Source organism: Festucalex cinctus, chromosome 5, assembly GCF_051991245.1.
Source record: "Festucalex cinctus isolate MCC-2025b chromosome 5, RoL_Fcin_1.0, whole genome shotgun sequence".
Taxonomy (NCBI): domain Eukaryota; kingdom Metazoa; phylum Chordata; class Actinopteri; order Syngnathiformes; family Syngnathidae; genus Festucalex; species Festucalex cinctus.
Window position 1 is genome coordinate 10,167,501 of NC_135415.1, and position 20,889 is coordinate 10,188,389.

Genomic DNA, 20,889 nt, shown 5'->3' on the forward strand with positions numbered 1-20,889 from the left:
AAACCGTTAAAAAAAAATTTATAATAATTGGCCTTCACATTTGTCAAAAAGCCCATATTTGTCCAAATGGCAAATATTGGCACCGATAATTCGATTATCGGTCTATCCCAAGCACATGCCTGCTTACCTGCACGTGCGTGTGCGTGTGTGCAGGACACCCGGCCACGCTCAGGTACTGGCAGGAGTCGGACGCGGCGTCAGATTGGCTCCGACCCGACCAATCAGGCGGCCTGACGCTGGAGACGACGGCGTACGTGCTGCTCAGCGTGCTGCGGAAGGTGCCGCTCTCTGATTGGCCGTCTCTGCTTTCCGGCCCGTGACCGCGTTGACCCGCTTCTCGCTTTTTTCAGGGCCGGATCCCGTATGCCAAGCCCATCGTGTCCTGGCTGACCCAAGATCAGCACCGGGCGCAAGGATTCCACTCGCTGCAGGTAGATCAATGTCATCTGACCCCGAGGTCCGCTTCCTGTTTGACCTTTTCCCACTTCCTGTGAAATCAAGGCCACGGTTTTGACTCTGGAGGCTTTGACCGAGTACGGGCGGGTGGTTACCCGTGCCGAGCTGGACCAGCACATCAACGTGGGCTACGTACGCAAAGAAACGCTGGCGCGGGTCCAGCTCGGGCCCAGGCGGCCGGTGGCCACGCCCATCCAGGTGAAGGGGGAGGGGCTTGGGCTTGTGCTTGAAATTGGATCAGTTTGGAGAGATATCGCTAGCAAGCCGAGTGACCGCCATTTTGAAATTTAGTCTCAGTTTTAGTCCAGTGTCAATCAAAACTTGTTAATTTTTTATCACAGTTAGGCAACCTCATCCCGTTTTTGTTTAGTCCATTTTTAGTTGACTATAAATCGAGCATTTTAGTCTTATAGTCCAAGAAAAAAATAATTTATTCGTCTAGTTTTACTCAACAAAAATTTTCATTTTAGTGTAGTTTTAGTCCAGTTTCCACCACACTTGTTAGTTATCACAGTCAACTAGGGCTGGGAAAAAAAGTCGACCAAGTCGACTCGGTCAACTTTAAAAATAGGTCGACTGGAAAAATTTAAGTCGACGCTCCGCCCGGAAACATGTTTGCCCCACCGCGGTCCATGTTTCACATGGACCTTTTATGCCTATGTGCAGCGTGTGTTGCGAACTGCTGTACATGGAGGAGGATAGAGTTTTAAAAAAAAAAGAACAAAAGACAAAGAATGTCCAGAGTTTGGGACCATTTCAAGAAGATTAAGAGGACAAATAGTTATTTGCAAATTGTGCAAAACAACAATGGCGTACCATAGCAATATATCATCAATGATGCAGCATTTTAGGGGAAACATGCATATGCAGTGCTTGAAGAAACCTACGGAGCCCCTAAGGTGACATGGTAGAAAAAAACAAAAACTTTACGTTCCCTCGCAAAGATTGCGTTCCGTCACAAAACAATTTTTTTCAAAATTGTTTTTTCGCCTACCATGTCACCTTCGCTGCGCCGTAAACACTTCCGGGTCATCTTCCATGTGAACAAAAGCGACGTGTAAACAAAGCAGTGGAAAAATACATGCTCCATCCTAGTCGCTTTGGGAAAGCTTTCCCACTGTTTTGTTTCATGTTTACAAATGTTCCATCCTCGTCGCTTTTGTTTTTGTCAGAGTTGTTTTGCGAGGGCACGCAATCTTTGCGAAAGAACGCAAAGATGTTTGCGAGTGGAACGGAAATTTTTTTTTTTTCTACCATGTCACCTTAGGGGCTCCATAGAAGCCAGACCAAGGTAAGTTTAGTTTTTATTATTATTATGAGTGTGATAATATTGTTATTTAGAACGCAATGCATTGCACTGTATGTTGACTGTAAGTTGCCGCTTAAGGCGCCGCTAGACGACTGCGAGTAGCAATGCATTGCTAAGCTAACCGTCTAACTGCACTGGTCATTCTCAACAAGATATGCAGGCAGTATGGCACACAATATATTTCCTTTCACGCACGCACAGTTGCTATGAGCCGCTACAGGTAACGGCCCGGAGAGTAACAAAAGTCCACATAGAAGGGAAGTTGACGAACACTGCGTGTGTGTGCGTGTGGGTGTGCGCGGGTCTGGGTGTTTGCGTGTGCGCCGCAGTTAGACTGTAAATGGAACACTATTATCGTACAGGAAATAAAAGGAGCAATGGCGAATGGCACTTCATTTATATCGCGCTTTTCCACCTTTAAGGCCCTCAAAGCGCTTTACATTTTGACGACCCATTCACCTACTGATGACGCAGCATCAGGAGCAATTGGGGGTTCAGTATCTTGCTCAAGGATACTTCGACGTGGTCACAATGGCCTAGGATCGAACCCACAACCTCTGAGTTGGGAGACGACCACCATACCACTGAGCCACCCTGACCTAATGGGTATTTATATCCAGATTATCCACTCAATTCAACACACGTTGAGCATTTGCAGCCTCAAAATTAACTCCCCCCCCCAAAAAAAACAACCCCAATAATAATAATAATAATAATAATAATAATAATAATAATAATAATAATAATAACAATAAAAAGTTGATTAGTCGTTACAAATATGAGAGGGAAGGTCGATTAAAAAAAAAAAAAAAAAGTCGTTAGTGACAGCCCTACAGTCAACTTCATCTCGTTTTTATTTATTCCATTTTTAGTCAACTATAAATCGACTATTTTAGTCTTTATTGTAGTCCATGAAAACATCATTTTATTAGGCTAGTTTTAGTCCGGCTTCAATCAAACTTGTTAGTTTTTATCATAGTCAACTTCATCTGGTTTTTATTTAGTACATTTTTAGTCGACTAGAAATCGAGCATTTTAGTCTTTATTTTAGTCCAAGAGACTCTTTATTTGTCTAGGTTTAGTTAACAAAAACTGTCAAAACGTGTTAAAACGAAACATGTCAACCTCATCTGGTTTTTGTCTTTGCCGTTAGGTCACGAAAAACGATGACATCACCGTTTCCACGGGCTACGGGACGGGCGTGTCAAGTGTCAAGGTGGGTGTGGCTTGGCCAAATTAACCGTTAGGCATTATTGTGACCCGTTTTGGGCTTTTTGATGGTTCTGACCAAGTCATTTCAAAATAAGATAACGCCCAGGGGTTAAACCCACAATGCACTTGGAGCCGATGAACGGAAATGTTGCTTGCTTGTCAGATGAAGACGACGTACTACCAGACCACGCCGCCATCTCATAATTGTAACTTCGAGCTTCGCATCGGGATGGTCGGCGGCGCGGACGCCGGTGACGGTATACGACGTTACAAAATGGCCGCCGCTCTACCTGGCAGGTTCACCCTTAATGTTGCCTCTTCTTCTTCCTTCTTTCCTCCTCGTCAGGTAGTGACATGCGTGACCTGCACCTGACCGCATGTGCCAAGTAAGGAAAATTAGTGGCTAGCCTCGATGCTAACAAACACGTATGCCAAAAGTTGTGGTTCCAAATTGTGTTCATTTATCATTTAGTTTCAGTTTTAGTCCAGTTTGTTAGTTTTTATCAAAGTTAGTCAACATCGTCTCGTTTTTATTTAGTCCATTTTTAGTCGACTTTAAATTGAGCATTTTAGTCTAAGTAAACATCATTTTATTCGTCTAGTTTTAGTCAGGAAAAACTGTCGTTTTAGTCTAGTTTTAGTCAGGACAATTTTTTAACCCCTATATATATATATATATATATATATATATATATATATATATATATATATATTCTTTTGTCAGCAGATAATGTTGAACATTTCGGATGTAAAATTAGTTCACATAAAATTTTTCTCATCTTTTTAATGACAAACAACACACAATTGCAGTGGCTCCATGCTACGAGCTAGTATGTTAGCTAGCATTAGTTAGATTAACATTATTGTTGGAAGGTTATAGCCGTTGGATTCATGTTACGTCATAACTCGGGGTGGGAACCTCTGGACATCTCACGATATGATACAATATGCGATACAAGGCTCACGATAACTATTATCTTATGACGATATCGCGATTATCAATATATTGCTCAGGAAATAAATCCACGATAATCTACGATAAAACTACTCAAGACATGAACTGTTTTTTTTTTTTTTCAATGAGAAATTTTTTTTGTAACATCACTGACCAACACAATATTAATATTCCTCAGAAATTGTGTGCTTCAAACAGCTGAAACATAAAACAAGTTTGAAAATGTTAAAATTGAAGCTATAATCCACATTTTTCAAAGAAACGTATGCAATACTGAGTCAGATAAACGTCTTCCACAAGTCAGTGAGCTGATGAGTCTTCTTCTTCACCTGAAGGCTTGCGTCCATTTCCCCGCCACTCTTATGAGGCGCTCCCCCTAGTGGCCCGCCAAGTCATTGCTCAATAAGTAATGAATAATGGAGCTGTTATAGTGGCTGTATATGAACTACAAATATCGCCATACTTGTGTAGGTGTATCGATAATCTATTGGGAGACAAAGTATCACGATTTATCACAATATCGACATATAATCACACTCCTAGTCATAACTATAATTGACTTTTTCTTTTGAACCTTTCACCGTGACTCCGCCTCCTGTCCGTCACGTGTTTGTGCATGTTGCACTCGCTAGCTGCAGATCTGAAAGGGGGCGTGTCACTGTGTCACATGACAGATTAGCAGAGACGAGATTTGACAAAAATCATATCGTTTTCATCTCGTTTTTGCTTATAAACTAAAGCGTCCAGAGATTTTAGTCCAGTTCTTTATTAAGTGATGTAAAATTTCTGTCTCGGCTTTATTAGTCCACAAAAATGCAAACTGATTTAGTCACAGTTATTATTTATTAATGAGGGTTTTAGTACCTTCTAGCCTACTTTTCGTCTGGTGAAAAATATGTGTTGACGAAAATATTTCTGTTTAGTTTTGGTTGACAAAATTAAGGGACACTTGACTCATTGAACAATTTTCAGCAGTAAAAAGTTCATATTTCTTTCCAGAATGAATTTAATAACGTTTATTTTTCATGTACAATGAATAACTTTTAAAAAGTCATTTTTCTACTTGCTGTTGACTGATGATGACATCACTTGTGCTGAGGAAGTAGGTAACGACCAATCAGGGCTCAGTTTACTAACCAAACCCAGAAAACAGGTGAGCCATGATTGGTCGTTACTCGTTACTGACTTCCTCCGCACAGGTGATGTCATCGTCAGTCGACAGCAAGTAGAAAAAATGACTTCTGAAAGGTATTAATTGTACAAGAAAAATAATGAAGTTACCACATTAATTCTAGACAAAATGTTAACTTTTACTGCTGAAAATGGCTCAATGAGTCAAGTATCCCTTTAATGTGGTAACTTCATTATTTTTCATGTACAATTAGTTCCTTTAAATATGAATTTTTCTACTTGCTGTCGACTGTTGATGACATCACCTGTGCTGAGGAAGTAGGTAACGACCAATTGTGGCTCAGTTTGCTGACCAACCCCGGAAAACAGGTGAAGAAGAAAAAGTAGAAAAGAAGTACAAAGTGGAAAAATGACTTTTTACAGGTGTGAATTTTACTTGAAAAATAATGAAGTTACCACATTAATTATAGGCCAAATATAAACTTTTTACTGCTGAAAATGGCGCCTGCTACATGTCGCCCGCATCAAAAATCTCATCAGCCACCAACCTCGGAGGAGCTGAGGAATAAAGGTCCAAACATTTTTCCACCTGTACAAGGTACAAGCCTCCCCCGAACGAGGTAGCGACCGAGTCCACCATGACAGTGATGAAGATCCAGCTGCCGACGGGCGTGGATGCACGCCTGGAAGACCTGCGACAGGTGATTCCCGCCCATCGTTGTCGGGCGTTAGCGTGCGATGGAAAAGAAAGGAACTGACGCTAATGTTGTTGTAGTTCCGAGACGCCATGGATCCCGTCGTGTCTCACTACGAGCTTCAGGGGAACACGGTGGTCATCCAGATGGACTCGGTGAGGACCCCCGCCCACAACGGTCTCCTGGGCAAATCCGCATCCCCCCAACCGTGACCAATTCTTGTTTGGCGTCCAGGTTCCGTCCGACACGTTTTTGTGCCTGGGCTTTCGGATTCACAGTGTCTACAAGGTGGGCGGGGCCACTCACTTCCTGCTGACGCTGTCGGAGCCTCAGGACGAAGGTGAGAAAGAACATGCTGTCTGGATTTGCAAGTCCACACGGCAGAGAAGGCTTGAAGTTGGACGTCCTAGCTCGTGTTGGGGAAGCCTTGTTGTTGTTTTTTTTTGTTTTTTTTGTTTTTTTTTGTGGAAGGTGGTGGGCTTCCTTGAGGCTGCGTCTCGTATTTGTTCTGAGTTCTCCTCATGCTCAAGTGACGTGGCCGTCTGCAACGACCACCGATCTATATATAATACTGGATAGCCGCTAGGCCAAGACTTTTGAGGTGGCCAGGCCGCCATATTGCTCCTCCCAATAAACATTTCTCGCCATACCAGCCGATACATTTACAGTATTGATTTAAGTTGGACATTTGAGACACTACTTAGTAGAAACAGCATCATTTATCCATCCATCCATTTTCTGAACCGCTTCTTCCTCACAAGGGTCGCGGGGGTTGCTTGAGCCTATCTCAGCTGGCTTTTGGGTAGTAGGCGGGGGTACATCCTGAACTGGTTGCCAGACAATCGCAGGGCACACAGAGACGAACAATCTTCCACACTCACAGGCACACCTAGGGACAATTCGGAGCGCCCAATTAACCTGCCATGCATGTCTTTGGAATGTGGGAGGAGACTGGAGTACCCGGAGAAGACCCACGCGGACACGGGGAGAACATGCAAACGCCACCCAGGAAGGCCAGCCCCTGGACTCGAACCCGAGTCCTGCATCATTTATCATGTTTTCAAATTTGTTATACATAAACGAGGACTTCAGACATTTGACAACTTCTTAAAGACTTCTAACTGTAATTCAACAAAAGATGCCTCTACCAAATCTAATGGGGTCTAAAGAACTGAGCGATAAAAGAAAAAGGGGGGTCAGCACATACCTTCCACTTGGTACTTTTTTTTTATTTATTTTTTTACTTTTTTTACCTGTTAAAAAATAGTGAGCACCCTGGTACGGAGCCCCGAAGGTGACATGGTAGAAAAAACAACAACTTTGCGTTCTCTCGCAAAACATTTTGCGTTCCCTTGCAAAGATTGCTTTCCCTCGCAAAACAACTTTGCAAACTTTGTGAGGGAACGCAATCCTTTCGTTCGAACGCAAAGTTGTTTTGCGAGGGAACGCAAAGTTGTTTTTTTTCGCCTGCCATGTCACCTTCGCTGCGCCGTAAACACTTCCGGGTCATCTTCCATGTGAACAAAAGCGACGAGGATGGAATGTTTGTAAGCATGAAACAAAACAGTGGGAAAGCTTTCCCAAAGCGACTAGGATGGAGCATGTATTTTTCCACTGCTTTGTTTACACGTCGCTTTTGTTCACATGGAAGATGACCCGGAAGTTTTTTTTTTTGTTTTTTTTTTTGTTTTTTTTTAAAGAGCTCAGAATTGTTCATTCGGTAGTCTTACCGATTCAACGTCTTATCATCATTGCTCTTTTTTTTTTGTGTGCGTGCGCGTGCGTGCGTGTGCGTGCAAATACGTATAAATTTATACTCATTAATTCACCTAAAGCCTTATAAATATCCCATTACCCTTCGCCTTAACCAGGTACTTCAGAATCTTGCCAGAGTCGTGAGGTTTAAATGGTCAGGAGACCAGAGAAAAGGTCAGAAAAAAATAAAGAGAAAAGAAAGATAAATCAAAGTGAAATCCAGCACCGACCAAACACTTCCTGCCTTCCCCGTGATTACAAAATCAAAGTCTTACGCCAACCCCGGAAGCCTCTAAATTCCAGCAAATTTAGCGAGATGTCAAGAGACCAGAGGAAAAACTAAAGAGAGGAAGGAGGGAAGGATCGATAAGGCAGAGTGAGATCCATAGAAGCCAGTGCATCCAATCCATCAAAGTGAAATCCAGCACCAACAAAACCCCTCCTGCGTGGTCTTATGCCAACCCCCAGAAACCTCAAACTTCCAATAAATTGAGATCTCAAGTGACCAGAGGAAAAACTAAAGAGAGGAAGGAGGGAAGGATAGATAAAGCAAAGTGAGATCCACAGACATCAGCACCCACTGATTCAAGGGGCTGTGGGAGGGAGAGGCTACTTCTGTTGAGTTTCAGTAGATGCTGGTGCGACGGATCTGGCATGCATAAGGACCATCACCAAAGAAAGAAGCCGTCAACCGCGGTCCAGCAAAGCGAGCACCGCCCCCCCCCCCCGAAATCCCCAGGCCGCGGCAGCACCAAGGCCACCCCCAAGCCACCCGAGCGGACACCGGTCGGCGAGCCGACCCAGACGCCCTGAACACCCCCGCCCCAGCCCCGGCCCACACCCCCGAGCCCAAGGCCGCAGAACGAGGCCCAGCGGGCCCCCACAGCGCCCCACCGGTCCACAGCCCCCATCCCCCCACGACCCCCCCGCACCCCACCCAAACCCGCCACCCACCACGACCCAGGCCCCACCACCCCCGGCCCCCAAACCCCCGAACACACCCCAACACCCAACCCCCCACCCACCCATACCTCCACCCCCCCCAAACAAGCCGCCCCCCCCCCCCCCGACTACCGCCAACCCCCCCGCGAACCCGGCCCCCCGTGAATGTGGCCCCACCCAGTGTATATACAAGTGTGTGCGTGTGGTGCATTAAAATTGGGAGCAGGTGAGTCGGAGCAGAGGGAAAAAATTTCCCCTACTCCGACACACCCGCATCCCCCCCCAAAAAAAGGAGGGACAAAGTGGTGGGGCAGGGACACAGATGGGGGGGACCACAGCGCTGCCAGGCACTGCAGTCCATCCCCTCTGATGGCTCCCCGCCCCAACTCACCCCTCCCCTTGGACATGAATTGACCCGGAAGTGTTTTCGGCGCAGCGAAGGTGACATGGTAGGCGAAAAAAACAACTTTGCGTTCCCTCGCAAAACAACTTTGCGCTCCCTCGCAAAGTTTTTTTTTTTTCTACCATGTCACCTTAGGGGCTCCGTACCCTGGCACACAAGCCTCCGGCCTTATTATTATTATTAGTATTTTTTTCTTCTTCTTATTATTATTATTGTATTTTATTTATTTATCCATCCATCCATCCATCTTCTGCCACTTATCCGAGGTCGGGTCGTGGGGCCAGCAGCTTTAGGAGGGAAGCCCAGACTTCCCTCTCCCCAGCCACTTCAACGAGCTCCTCCGGCGGGATTCCAAGGCGTTCCCAGGCCAGCCGAGAGACATAGTCTCTCCAGCGTGTCCTGGGTCGTCCCCGGGGCCTCCCGCTGATGGGACATGCCCGGAACACCTCTCCAGGGTGGCGTCCAGGAGGCATCCGAACCAGATACCCGAGCCACCTCAGCTGGCTCCTCTCAACGCGGAGGAGCAGCGGCTCGACTCTGAGTCCCTCCCGGATGACTGAGCTTCTCACCCTATCTCTAAGGGAGAGCCCGGACACCCTGCGGAGGAAACTCATTTCGGCCGCTTGTATCCGGGATCTAGTTCTTTCGGTCACGACCCACAGCTCGTGACCATAGGTGAGGGTTGGAACGTAGATCGACCGGTAAATCGAGAGCTTTGCCTTTTGGCTCAGCTCTTTCTTCACCACGACGGACCGATACAGAGTCCGCATCACTGCAGACGCTGCACCGATCCGCCTGTCGATCTCCCGCTCTATCCTGCCCTCACTCGTGAACAAGACCCCAAGAATCCAAGATACTTGAACTTCCAACTGAGGACCATGGTCTCGGATTTCGAGGTGCTGATCCTCATCCCAACCACTTCACACTCGGCTGCTAACTGCTCCAGTCAGTGTTGGAGATCCCGGCTTGATGAGCCAACAGCACCACATCATCTGCAAAAAGCAGAGATGCAATGCTGAGGCCACCAAACTGGACCCCCTCACCGCCTTGGCTGCACCTAGACATTCTGTCCATAAAAGTTATGAACAGAATCGGTGACAGACAAAGGGCAGCTTTGGCAGAGTCCAACTCTCACTGGAAATGAATCCGACTTACTGCCAGCGATGCGGACCAAACTCTGACACCGATCGTACAGGGACCGAACAGCCCGTATCAGGGGGCTCGGTACCCCGTACTCCCGAAGCACCCCCCACAGGACTCCCCGAAGGACACGGTCGAACGCCTTCCCCAAATCCACAAAACACATGTAGACTGGATGAGCAAACTCCTACGCACCCTCGAGGATCCTGCTGAGGGTGTAGAGCTGGTCCACTGTTCCATGGCCAGGACGAAAACCACACTGCTCCTCCTGAATCCGAGACTCGACTTCCCGATAATAATGAGCATCCCGGCACAAAAGCCTCCGGCCTTATTATATTATTATTATTATTATTATTATAATTTTATTTATTGATTACTTTTACATTTTTATATTATATATATATATAAAATAATATTAAAATAGTGAGAACCCCGGCACAATCCCTCCCCACCCTGCCTCCAGCATTATTTTTTATTATTATTATTATGATATATATATGTGTATATATATATATATATATATATATATATATATATATATATATATATATATATATATATATATATATATATATATATATATATATAATTTATTTTATTTATCTATTTTATTTATTTATTTTTTTACTTGTTAAAAACTAGTGAGCACCCTGGCACAAACCCCCCTACCCTGAACCCACTCCCTGGCCTTCTACTAAGTGCCTACGAGCTGTATATGTCTCATCTGTCCGTATACCGTATAGTTTGTACAGTAAAGTCTGCTCGTGAGATGGGAGGCGCAAAATGGCCGCCCTGTGACTGAAGCGGCTTGTTTTTTTTTCTTTTTGTGTTTTTTTTCTTTTTTTTTTTTTTTTTAAAGCATTTATCTATCAACAAATGAAGCTTACAAAAACATAGACATATACATCTGAGCAATCACAAAAACAGAAAAGTGAAAAACCAACAACATAGACACATCATAGAACACAACGGGGTCAAAAGAAAAAGTCATCATGCTTGTACGGGGTGCATATGGGTTATGCGCTATCCAGTCATATATACAGGTCGGCGACAAGTATGCATGTAGTTGTTGTTGTTGTTGTTGTTGTTGTTGTTGTGCAGGAAGTATGTGTAGCAAAAGCTTCTCGGACAAGGAGCAGAAGCTGCAGCGCCTCTGTGTGGCCGACCAGTGCCTGTGCATGTCAGGTGACATCTGATCGGTTGTCCGTCCGTCCACCTGCTGTTGTTCCATCAAACACATATTTATTTATTTTTTACCAGCCTCGTGTGCGACCTACCGATCCGGCTTGAGCTTGACTCCCGCCGAACGTCTCCAGGAAACGTGTCGGCCTCACATCAAGTACGGTAAGAAGGTCGCCGATTTTCCCATCGTCATGCAACCTGGCAACCTGAACATGCCACCGCCGCCGACTCACATCTTTTTTGCAGCTTACAAAGTGCAAGTTAAGTCTCAGCAAGCAGAAGGCGACTTTGTGAGCTTCACGGCCAACGTACGTCAAGTCCTGAAGAACGTGTCCCCAGGTAAATAATTCCCAGAAACTCAAATCGCAACATGAGAGCAAAAATAAAAAAAGTCGTTGTTCGTTGGCAATGTTGCTATTGAGCTGTTTATTTGACCTCTGACCTTCTTCAAAGTACAACAGAAAATAACAAATGTGATATTAGCTAACTATACACGACAACACTCATGCTAGTAGCTATGTTAATGTAGTAGCTATCATCTATGCTAGCTAGTAGGAATCACATATTTGACACTGTCCAATCTCCGATAATTAGACAAAACAGAGCGCATTATCTTGACATCACATCTACTTCCAAGGTTATTTGAGCAAACTAAAACTAACAAAAAAAAAAACCTAAAATTAAAAAAAAAATATTTCGTTCATGCAATAAAATAAAAACGAAAACAAACAAAAACTACCTGAAACTACATTTTATGTTTACAATACTAACTAAAATAAATACAGGGCCAGTATTTCGGATATCGATATTTTTGAAAATTATGGAATATAATTTTGTTTTTAAGGTAGATGTAGATGCTTTTTCACAATCAAATTTCAACTTTTAAAATGATAAAATAAGTAAAAAGGTTTATTGCTAAATAGAAAATACTATATCAATGTTCCCCACCCCCCGAAAAAAAACATTCCAACCATTACCAAATATTTTTTTACATCCTTAAACAAAGAATCATATTATCATGCAGGAACAAATATAAAACATAAAACATTTTGACCAAACGGCAGCAGTGCATTAAAGAGCCAAACTGAAACGAAACTACTCAATCGATATTATAGTGTCGGTATTGATCCGATATCGATGCTAACTTGATATCGATGATATCGATATTTCGATCGACCCCCCCCCCCCCCCCCCCCTCAAAAAAGAGCCAGACTAAAAGGAAACGACTCCATCGATATTATAGTGTCAGTATCGATCCGATATCAATACTTACTTGGTATTGATGATATCGATATTTGGATCGATCCTCGCCCCCCCCAAAAAAAGAGCCAGGCTGTAACGAAACTACTCGATAGATATTATAGTGTCAGTATATATGATATCTGACTCGGTGTCGATGATATCGATATTTGGGTTGATTCCCCCCGCCAAAGAAAGAGCCAGACTGAAACAAAACTACTCCATCGATATTTTAATAAAATAATAAAATAAATATTAGTTTTGCCAAACTGAAATGAAATTACTCTATCGATATTGTAGTGTCAGTATCTATCCAATATCGATAGTGAATTGGTATTGATGATATCAATATTTGCATTGATTTCCCCCCCCCCCAAAAAAAAGAATAGCCAAACTGAAATCAAAGTACTCGATCGAAATTATAGTGTCAGTGTCAAAACGAAATTAATACTGACTTCATATCGATGGTATCAATATTTGGATCAATACACCCCACCCCACCCCCCCCCTAAAAAATAAAGAATAGCCAAACTGCAACGAAATTACTCAATCGAAATTATAGTGTCAGTATCGATCCGATATCGATACTGACTTGCTATCAATGATATCGATATTTCGATCGAGCCGCCCCCCCCAAAAGAAAGAGGCAGACTGAAACGAAACGACTCCATGGATATTATAGTGTCAGTATCGATCCTACATCGCGAGACTTGCGATCAATGATATTGACATTTCGATCGAGTCGCCCCCCCAAAAAGAAAGAGGCAGACTGAAACGAAACTACTCGATTGATATTATAGTGTCAGTATCGACCCGATATTGATATATATCGACATTAGGATCGATCCACCCACCACTATTGTCCAGCACCGTTGCGAATGTGTCGGCCATGTTGCGTGTGTTGTGTGTGTTTGTTTACGCGTGCCACTTGTCAGCGTTTGCGGCGTTGGGTTTGGACTCGGAGGTGGAGCTGATCAAGAAGGTGACGTGCACCTCGGTCGGCGTGGACATCGACCAGCAGTACCTGCTGATGGGATCCAGCGGGTCGGAGGTGCGAGTGGGCCACGCCCCCAGGTGAGCGTGCTGCCCCTCTCGGCCTCCCCGGACGCCCCGCCTCTCACGTTTGCCATCGCCGTCTTCAGGTTCCGCCTCCCCCTGGACGCCGACGCCATCTTGGAGCCTTGGCCCGCCCTCTGCGGAGGAGATCCCACCTGCTCGGCGCAAACCAGTAGCTTGGAGGAGTACGCCGTCGACCTGCAGCTCTTCGGCTGCCCCCAGGACTGACGTGATGTTGTTGTCGGGTCAGGTCACCACAGCAACGGGGCGAGCCGTTTCCTCACGTCATTCAGTCACCTACGTTATCATGATGTCGTCATAGTCTTGTCGTGTCATATGACACAGTGAGATCAAAGAAATAGGCATGAGATTGTTCATTATGACGTCACGGCAACGTTGTGAAATCAACAGGTCGTCGTCATGGCGACGATGATGTTCTCATGACGTCATCATGATTTCTTGACGAGTCATGAGAATGACCTCATGAAATCACGTATGAAATCAAATTAACAGGAAATTACAACATGACCAAATGACATCATAATGTTAGCTTGACGCCGCAAATCATCATGTCAAGCCGTAATTATGACATCATCACGACATCTGACAACAAACACACAGACGCTGTGAAATCACACGACTAAATGATGACATGATGAGGACAGGTGAGATGTGACATCACTTTCAACTGAATAAAAAACATGTACAATATAACAGGAAATGACATGATTGGCTTTAACTTTTTTTTTTTTTTTAAACAAGACATTGTATGACGTCATAATTAAAAATAGATGGTGGGCCAGCAGTATGTGAAAGAATAACTCAACACTTAACTTCCATTTAACTTTTAGGTTCAACACAATTCTCACCAACTGTCTTTTTTTATTTTTTATTTCATTTAGGTCTAAGAATTTTTATTGAACTTCTGTGTCAAATTAGATTTGAATTTATACGCACGGTTGTTCTATTTCGTCCCTCCCGACCGCCAGGTGGCGGTGCTGATACCGGCACCGAATTCCCTGACGATTTAGTTCCACTAGTGAGATGCAGATGCAAACTTCCTGTGTGTGAGCTTTCAGCGTAAAATCATCAGGCCCGTCTGTACTACGCGTAGCTGTTCTTGTGAAGCGCGTGTGAGGAAATAGTTTGAAAGGAAGTATGCGTGAGAGAGGCTAAGGTAAGCTAAGATAACTAGCCGACCGTTTGCAACTCCGTGGACTCCAAAGTCATGTCAAAAAACGGAAAATGTTCTTGAAGGATTGGAGGAACGATTAAGCTGGCGACCAAACACAGGTAGTGTTAAACGTCAACTTTATTACTTAAACATGAAACAAGATGTGACGAGTTGCACTCGTCTTCTTTTATAAGTCACATCTTTCCAAGAAATAGACGTAACAAGATGGAAAATGCAAATGGATTCTTTACTCTGTTAATTTAAAAAAAAAGCCGTTAACATAAGAGTTTTTGTTGAACATTACGTTTTTTTGCGAACCAATGTATGTTAATCAAATAATCAAATGTTTATCGTACATTATACGGTTTTCGGTTTAAGAGTTGCTTGAAATAAATACAGTATTCATAAGGCTACCCATGATCGACTCAAGTTATGGTGAATTGATTACTGAGGTAATGCTAGCCGCCTTTTCTTTTTACGTGGTCAAGTCAGCCGCATTTCATTTTTTCTGTTCGCCCTTTCGTAGGATTTACGGTAGTGTGCTCGAAGAGACGCTGGCACGGAGAACGACATCCGGTTTTCAAAAATAAAATTCATTTCAAACGCAGTTTAAAAGATGTTTATTTTTATTATTAACAGTTTAAAAGATGTTTCACTATAACACAGTACAATACACAATTCACTGGGAATGCACTCTTGTGGGGTGATATTGAGCAATAACATTGATATGTACAATATTAAATTAAATTTAAAATGAAGAGAAAAAAAGAGGTGTATGTCATTGAGAAGACATGCCACTATGAGCCAGTACTAATTTGGGGTCAATAGGTCACATGGCCTGGAAGCTATTGAGCTCAAAAGCTAATATTTACAGAAAAAAAATATTAAAAAGAAGTGGAGGTCTAAAATAAAAATAAAAAAGAGGTGTGTCATTTATCAATACAATAAAATTATTGAATAACTATTGAATAATCATTTTAATAATCAAGATTTCGATCTATATCATAAAAGTATAATTTTTTTGACACGAAGATGTATAATGTTACGCATTACGTCGTCATGTCAATTTCGTGATATGTCAAATTTTTATCACCTAAAAAAATACACCGGTAATATCGCAGATGATATTTTTTGGAACGCCCCTACATGAGACCGTAAAAAAAGAAGCAAATGTTTGATTTAGATATTGTCCAAATATGTCACAAGCTTGGTTACTATGGTTACCGAGCGTTAGCCTGTGATCATTAGGTTCAAAGAGTCGAAACATAAAGTATGTTTTAAAATGTTAAAATTGAAGATATAATCCACATTTTTCATAGAAACGTATGCAAAACTGAGTCAAATAAACGTCTTCTACAAATCAAAGTAAGCTGCTGAGTCTTCTTCGCCTGAAGACTTGGGTCCATTTCCCCGCCACTCTTATGAGGCGCTCCCGCTAGTGGCCTGCCAAGGAATTGCTCAATAAGTTATCAACAATGGAGCCGTTTTAGTGGCTGTATATTAACTTCAAATATCGCGATACTTGCGTAGACGTATCAATAATCTATTGAGAGACAAAGTATCATGATTTATTGATATATTGTCACACTCCTACTCCCAGCATTCATCATCGGAAGTTGTGTTTTTGTGCTTCCTGTCTCGCGTCAATCAGAGCTCGCCTGGATCGACAGAAGAGGCGGACGTTTTTTTGAGAGGTGCAGCCGATAGGGGGAGCCGTCTGGTGTCGGCGGTTGCGGATGGTGCGTCACAGCAAGCTGCAGAAGCAGGTCCTGGCGCTGTACCGCCAGTTCCTGCGGGCCGGGCGGGACAAGCCGGGCTTCCTGCCGCGCATCCGGGACGAGTTCCGGAGCAACGCCGCCGCTGTCAAAAAGACGGACGTGATGCGCGTCGAGTATTTGTACCGGCGGGCTCAGCGGCAGCTGGAGCAGCTCAAGGACGACAACACCAAACAGATGGGAACCTTCGCCAAAAACCAGGAGCGCGCATGAGACCACAAACCAACCACAAACCAACGACCAGTTCAGAACGTTGCGTTAATCGCCTCCTTTCAATTGCATGCTCACCACCGTTACTACACTTTGGCAATCAAGTTTTCGTTTTCAGTTCCTTTTGAGTTAATTTCAATTATTACACTCCACAACAGGGTTATTAATTTGTTTTCATTTTCGTTAGTTTTAATTTTGTTTTGAGTTTTGTTTTTTAAATTGAGTTAGTTTGAATTAGTTTTCAGCGTGGTTTCAGGTTAGTTTTTATTAGTTTTACTTATTTAATAAATGCAGAGATTTAGTTTAGTTTTAGGTAGTTTCAGTATTAGTTTTAGTTTAAAAAAAAATGTGTATTACCTGTGCGCAATATTTAAAAAACTCATTTAAATAAATTCAATATGAACTATCACATTAAAACTGTCAGATAATGTGGGTATCAACTGATCACATTACAATATGAAACATGAGCACATTTCGATCCCCCTTTTTTTTGTTGCTTGGGTTTATTGAACATATGAACATAAACACATCACAAGTATGAAATACAAGTAGGAGTTAAAAAAGAAAAGGAAAAAAAAGCCAGTAGTATCATAATTGACATGTTCAAAAAGGAGTAGGAAGAAGTACAAAACCCTTATCTAGTCCTACTCTTTAATACTTCTGTCATGATAATATACTAATCAGTTGTTCTTAATAACATACAAATTAAGCAGTAGAAAATAAAACAAAACCAAACACAAATTGCCAATAACAGTGGCAACGTAAGATGGCTGATATTGGAGGGGCGTGGCGGTGTGACACTGGCCGTTGGGTGGCAGTAGTGGTGTAGAGCACAGCCAATCACCGCCCGCCAAGAAGACGACGACGACGACGAAGAAGAAGAAGATGGCGGAAGAGGAGGAAAAGTAAACAAAAGCTATTGTGGTGACTGACCTCGGGGCTTTTGTAGATTCATTTTGTTTTCGCCGTTTTGTCTTGTCGAGGAACATGTCGACGGGCGAAGGACAAATGAGCAACTTGGATTTTTTCCAGCAGGTAAGCAGGAAGTTGAAATTTGCACGAGCGATGACGTCACCACGAAACAACGACCGAATGATGATTTGCTCATTTTCACGCCAAAGTTTTAAGTCGTAACACTACAAAACCGTTTTCACTCTATTTGGTGTGTAAGAACGTGAGGAATAGTCGTTTATGTTTACTTGTTCTTCATGGCTCATTTGCATTCAATTGGCATTTTACGCAACACCGTGGATCACCTTTGGCGGGGTTGCAATTACATCCTGAACTGGCACACAGAGACAAAAATAAACACACATGCATATCTTTGGAATGTGGGGAGGAGACCGGAGTACCCACAGAAAACCCACGCAATTTTTAGAAAATATTTAAATATATATTTTTTTTTTTTAAATGTCAGAGTCCAATTTTTTATGTTGGCAGAAAAGGAGAGATGAAAGGAAAACTAAAATGTAAAAATAAATAAATAAATAAAAAATGTCCAAAAAGTGACTATAAATTATTCAAAAGGGAAGAGGAAAAGCAGAAAAATACCATATAATGTACAAAAAAATTGCCCCCAAAAAAAGTCATTTATTTTAAAAAGGGAGAAAAAAAATATGTTGGAAAAAGTAATCATAAAATTTCAAGAAATCCCCCAAATTACAATAAAATGACCACAAAATTGCCCAAAAAGCTAGAAAAAAATATTTTAAAAAGGGCAGAAAACATTTTAAAAGTAACTATAAATTGTACAAAAACAAAAGCAGTCCCCCAAATTGCCATAAAATGTTCACAAAATTGCAAAAATGTCAGAAAGTTTCTTTTAAAAAAGCAAGAAAGCATTTAAAAACTATAAAATGCCTAAAAACAAAAGAAGAAATCCCCAAAATAACATACAGCAAAATGAACACAAAAATTGAATGCAAAAAGGTGGGGAAAAAAATGTCAAAAATAGACATCAAATGTCCAAAAAAAAAAAAAGAGGATAAAGGGAGAAAATTACCAAAAATATCAGAAATTTGACAAAGTCAGAAAAGTCTCAAAATGTATGAAAATCGAATTATGTAAAAAAACAAAAAAAATAAAAATAAAAAATAATCCAAAAAGGTTAGAAGCAAATTGTAGTGGATGCTGCTGTCATGTTTTAGTGTTGCGGTGCAGCTCCAATTGGGACCATCAGTACATTAGACAATCTGAAAATGTTTTGTGGCTCCAGACACATTTTTGCACATTTACTTGGCTATTATTGTCCTTCACTACCACCATGTTTTTTTTATTTTTTTATTTTTTTTTAATGCTATTGAGGACAAGTAATGTCAGTCTCCCGCCCTTAGGTGGCGCTGCTGAGGTGGCTGAGCTCGGAGAGCCCGGAGGACCGCGCCCTGCTGGCGGCGGCCACCCGCGTCCGCGTTGCCAAACAGCTGCTGGATCGTCTGACGGGACGACCGCAGATCGACGCCTACAAGGTATGATGACGTCGCCGGCGCAATGACATCATGTCACGTACGTCACGCGGCAAAAAGCCCCCATCAAATACATAAAAACAATGAAGGTAATTTTAATACTTTGATATTTTTGCTCATATCAGCTCATGCCTATTAATAAATTTTCCCGGTGTGTCTGTGAAAGCTGCTTCTTGCTCTGCAGTGCATACACATTTAGACCAGGCATGCCGCTTGGTGGTATTATGATATTTTGTGTGTGTGTGTGTGTGTGCGCAGAGGGATTGCATCGCGAGTGTGGCGGAATTTGTGCGCGAGAACCCGCGTGCGAGTCCGGCAGCGCTCAACGCTCACGTGGAGAAAAGCGTGGCGCTGTTCGCCGCACGCGTGGCAGCCCTGGAGTCGGCGCCGCTCTTCTGATCCGCTTTCCCGCTGGTTTCTCGCCCATTTGTAACCCGGGCCCGCCCACTTGTCGCCTGCCTGCTTTTGTCAACAAGCATCAATAAAAGGAGGAGAAACGAGATGGACTCTCACTGGAGGTTTTGCTCTGTTGCGACCGCGCGTCGTGTTCACCGACACAAGCCGTGGACGGACGGAATAATCTTGCAAAAGTGAGCACACCCCTCCCATTTCTCCACATATTTGCTGACATTTTTTTTCCCCCATGGAACAACACATTGAAGTAGGGATGTGCAATTCATCAGAATTCAATTACTATTATTACATGCCACAACAGGTTTTTTTTTTTTCTCATTAGTTTTTATTTCGTTTTGAGTTTTATTTTTTAAATTTAATCAGTTTTAATTCGTTTTCCAGGTGATTTCAGGTTAGTTTTTTGTTTTTGTTTTTAAATAAGTTTTACTTATTTAATAAATGCTTAGTTTTAGTTTAGTTTGGGTTAGTTTCAGTATTAGTTTTAGTGTTTTAAAAAAGTGTATTACTTGTGTGCAATATTTAAAAAACTAATTTAAATAAATTCAATAAATTTTGTTAGTTTTAATTAGTTTTCTGACTGATTTCAGGTTAGTTTTAAAAAAAATAAATTTTAGTGATTTAATAAATGCTTAGTTTTAGTTTTAAAATAAATGTGTATTACTTGTGCGCAATATTTAAAAAACTAATTTAAATACAATAAATAAATTAATTAGTTTTCCAGATGGTTTCAGGTTAATGTTTTATTAGTTTTTGTTATTTAATAAATGCATAGTTTTTGCTTAGTTTTAATTAGTTTCAGTATCAGTTTTAGTTTAAAAAAAAAAATGTGTAGTACTTGTGCGCAGTATTTGACAAACTAATTTAAATACATTAAACACATTTAGTTAGTTTTAATTCGTTTTCCGGGTTGTTTCAGGTTAGTTTTTTTTTTTTTTTTTTTTTTTAATAAGTTTTAGCGATTTAATAAATCGCTTAGTTTTAGTTTAGCTTTAGGTAGTTTCAGTATTAGTTTTAGTTTTAAAATAAATGTGTATTACTTGTGTGCAATATTTAAAACATTTTTTTTAAATATATTAAATAAATGTATTTAGTTTTAATTAGTTTTCTGGGTGGTTTCAGGTTAGTTTTTCATCAGTTTTAGTTATTTAATAGATGCTTAGTTTTAGTTTAGTTTCAGTATTAGTTTTAGTTTTTTAAAAAGCATTTTGGTTTTGCTCCACAATTGCAAAATCAGCATAATCGTAAAAAAAAAAAAAAAGAGAATACTAATTTTAATATAGAATACCTTTTTTAAATTTTAAAATAACCCAAATAATAAATTTTGTTTAATTCAAAAGGCAGTGCATAATGGTGTTTGAAAGGATTGATTTGTCTTCACA

General features: G+C 41.8%; 2 protein-coding genes across 4 annotated transcripts in view; both read left to right on the forward strand.

Moving 5' to 3' along the window:
- The window catches only part of c5 (complement component 5), a 35,823-nt gene extending 21,624 nt beyond the window's left edge, over positions 1–14,199 (forward strand). Inside the window, exons 30-43 of one of the 2 annotated variants that reach the window (XM_077522827.1) lie at positions 154–278; positions 351–431; positions 502–654; positions 2,919–2,981; positions 3,141–3,228; positions 3,324–3,363; positions 5,662–5,764; positions 5,839–5,913; positions 5,993–6,098; positions 11,100–11,183; positions 11,259–11,342; positions 11,427–11,519; positions 13,355–13,493; positions 13,562–14,199. In XM_077522827.1, coding sequence (XP_077378953.1) covers positions 154–278; positions 351–431; positions 502–654; positions 2,919–2,981; positions 3,141–3,228; positions 3,324–3,363; positions 5,662–5,764; positions 5,839–5,913; positions 5,993–6,098; positions 11,100–11,183; positions 11,259–11,342; positions 11,427–11,519; positions 13,355–13,493; positions 13,562–13,703 — 1,376 coding nt within the window. In that variant the 3' untranslated portion in view covers positions 13,704–14,199. Of the gene's footprint in view, positions 1–153; positions 279–350; positions 432–501; positions 655–2,918; positions 2,982–3,140; positions 3,235–3,323; positions 3,364–5,661; positions 5,765–5,838; positions 5,914–5,992; positions 6,099–11,099; positions 11,184–11,258; positions 11,343–11,426; positions 11,520–13,354; positions 13,494–13,561 lie in introns of both variants that reach the window. The other variant, XM_077522826.1, reaches the window with a different exon arrangement.
- Positions 14,200–14,324: 125 nt separating this feature from the next.
- On the forward strand, positions 14,325–19,608 carry LOC144019644 (uncharacterized). 2 transcript variants are annotated; one of them, XR_013283734.1, is made up of 4 exons: positions 14,325–14,768; positions 16,301–17,669; positions 18,968–19,099; positions 19,355–19,608. XR_013283734.1 is itself a non-coding variant. In XM_077522841.1 (3 exons), exons 1-3 carry the CDS (start codon positions 17,622–17,624, stop codon positions 19,493–19,495), a joined length of 321 nt encoding a protein of 106 aa, XP_077378967.1. In that variant the 5' UTR covers positions 16,634–17,621; the 3' UTR covers positions 19,496–19,608. The 2 variants fall into 2 exon arrangements, 1 of the variants encoding a protein (XP_077378967.1); XM_077522841.1 differs by lacking the exon at positions 14,325–14,768 and having other exon boundaries at positions 16,634–17,669.
- Positions 19,609–20,889: the final 1,281 nt, after the last annotated feature.

What these genes read in the sequence shown, in the direction of transcription:
- LOC144019644 (XM_077522841.1), top strand. Translation starts at nt 17,622, where the DNA reads ATGTCGACGGGCGAAGGACAAATGAGCAACTTGGATTTTTTCCAGCAG. An exon ending in ACTTGGATTTTTTCCAGCAG is followed by an intron (nt 17,670 to 18,967) that starts GTAAGCAGGAAG and finishes TCCCGCCCTTAG; the next exon opens with GTGGCGCTGCTGAGGTGGCT. An exon ending in CGCAGATCGACGCCTACAAG is followed by an intron (nt 19,100 to 19,354) that starts GTATGATGACGT and finishes GTGTGTGCGCAG; the next exon opens with AGGGATTGCATCGCGAGTGT.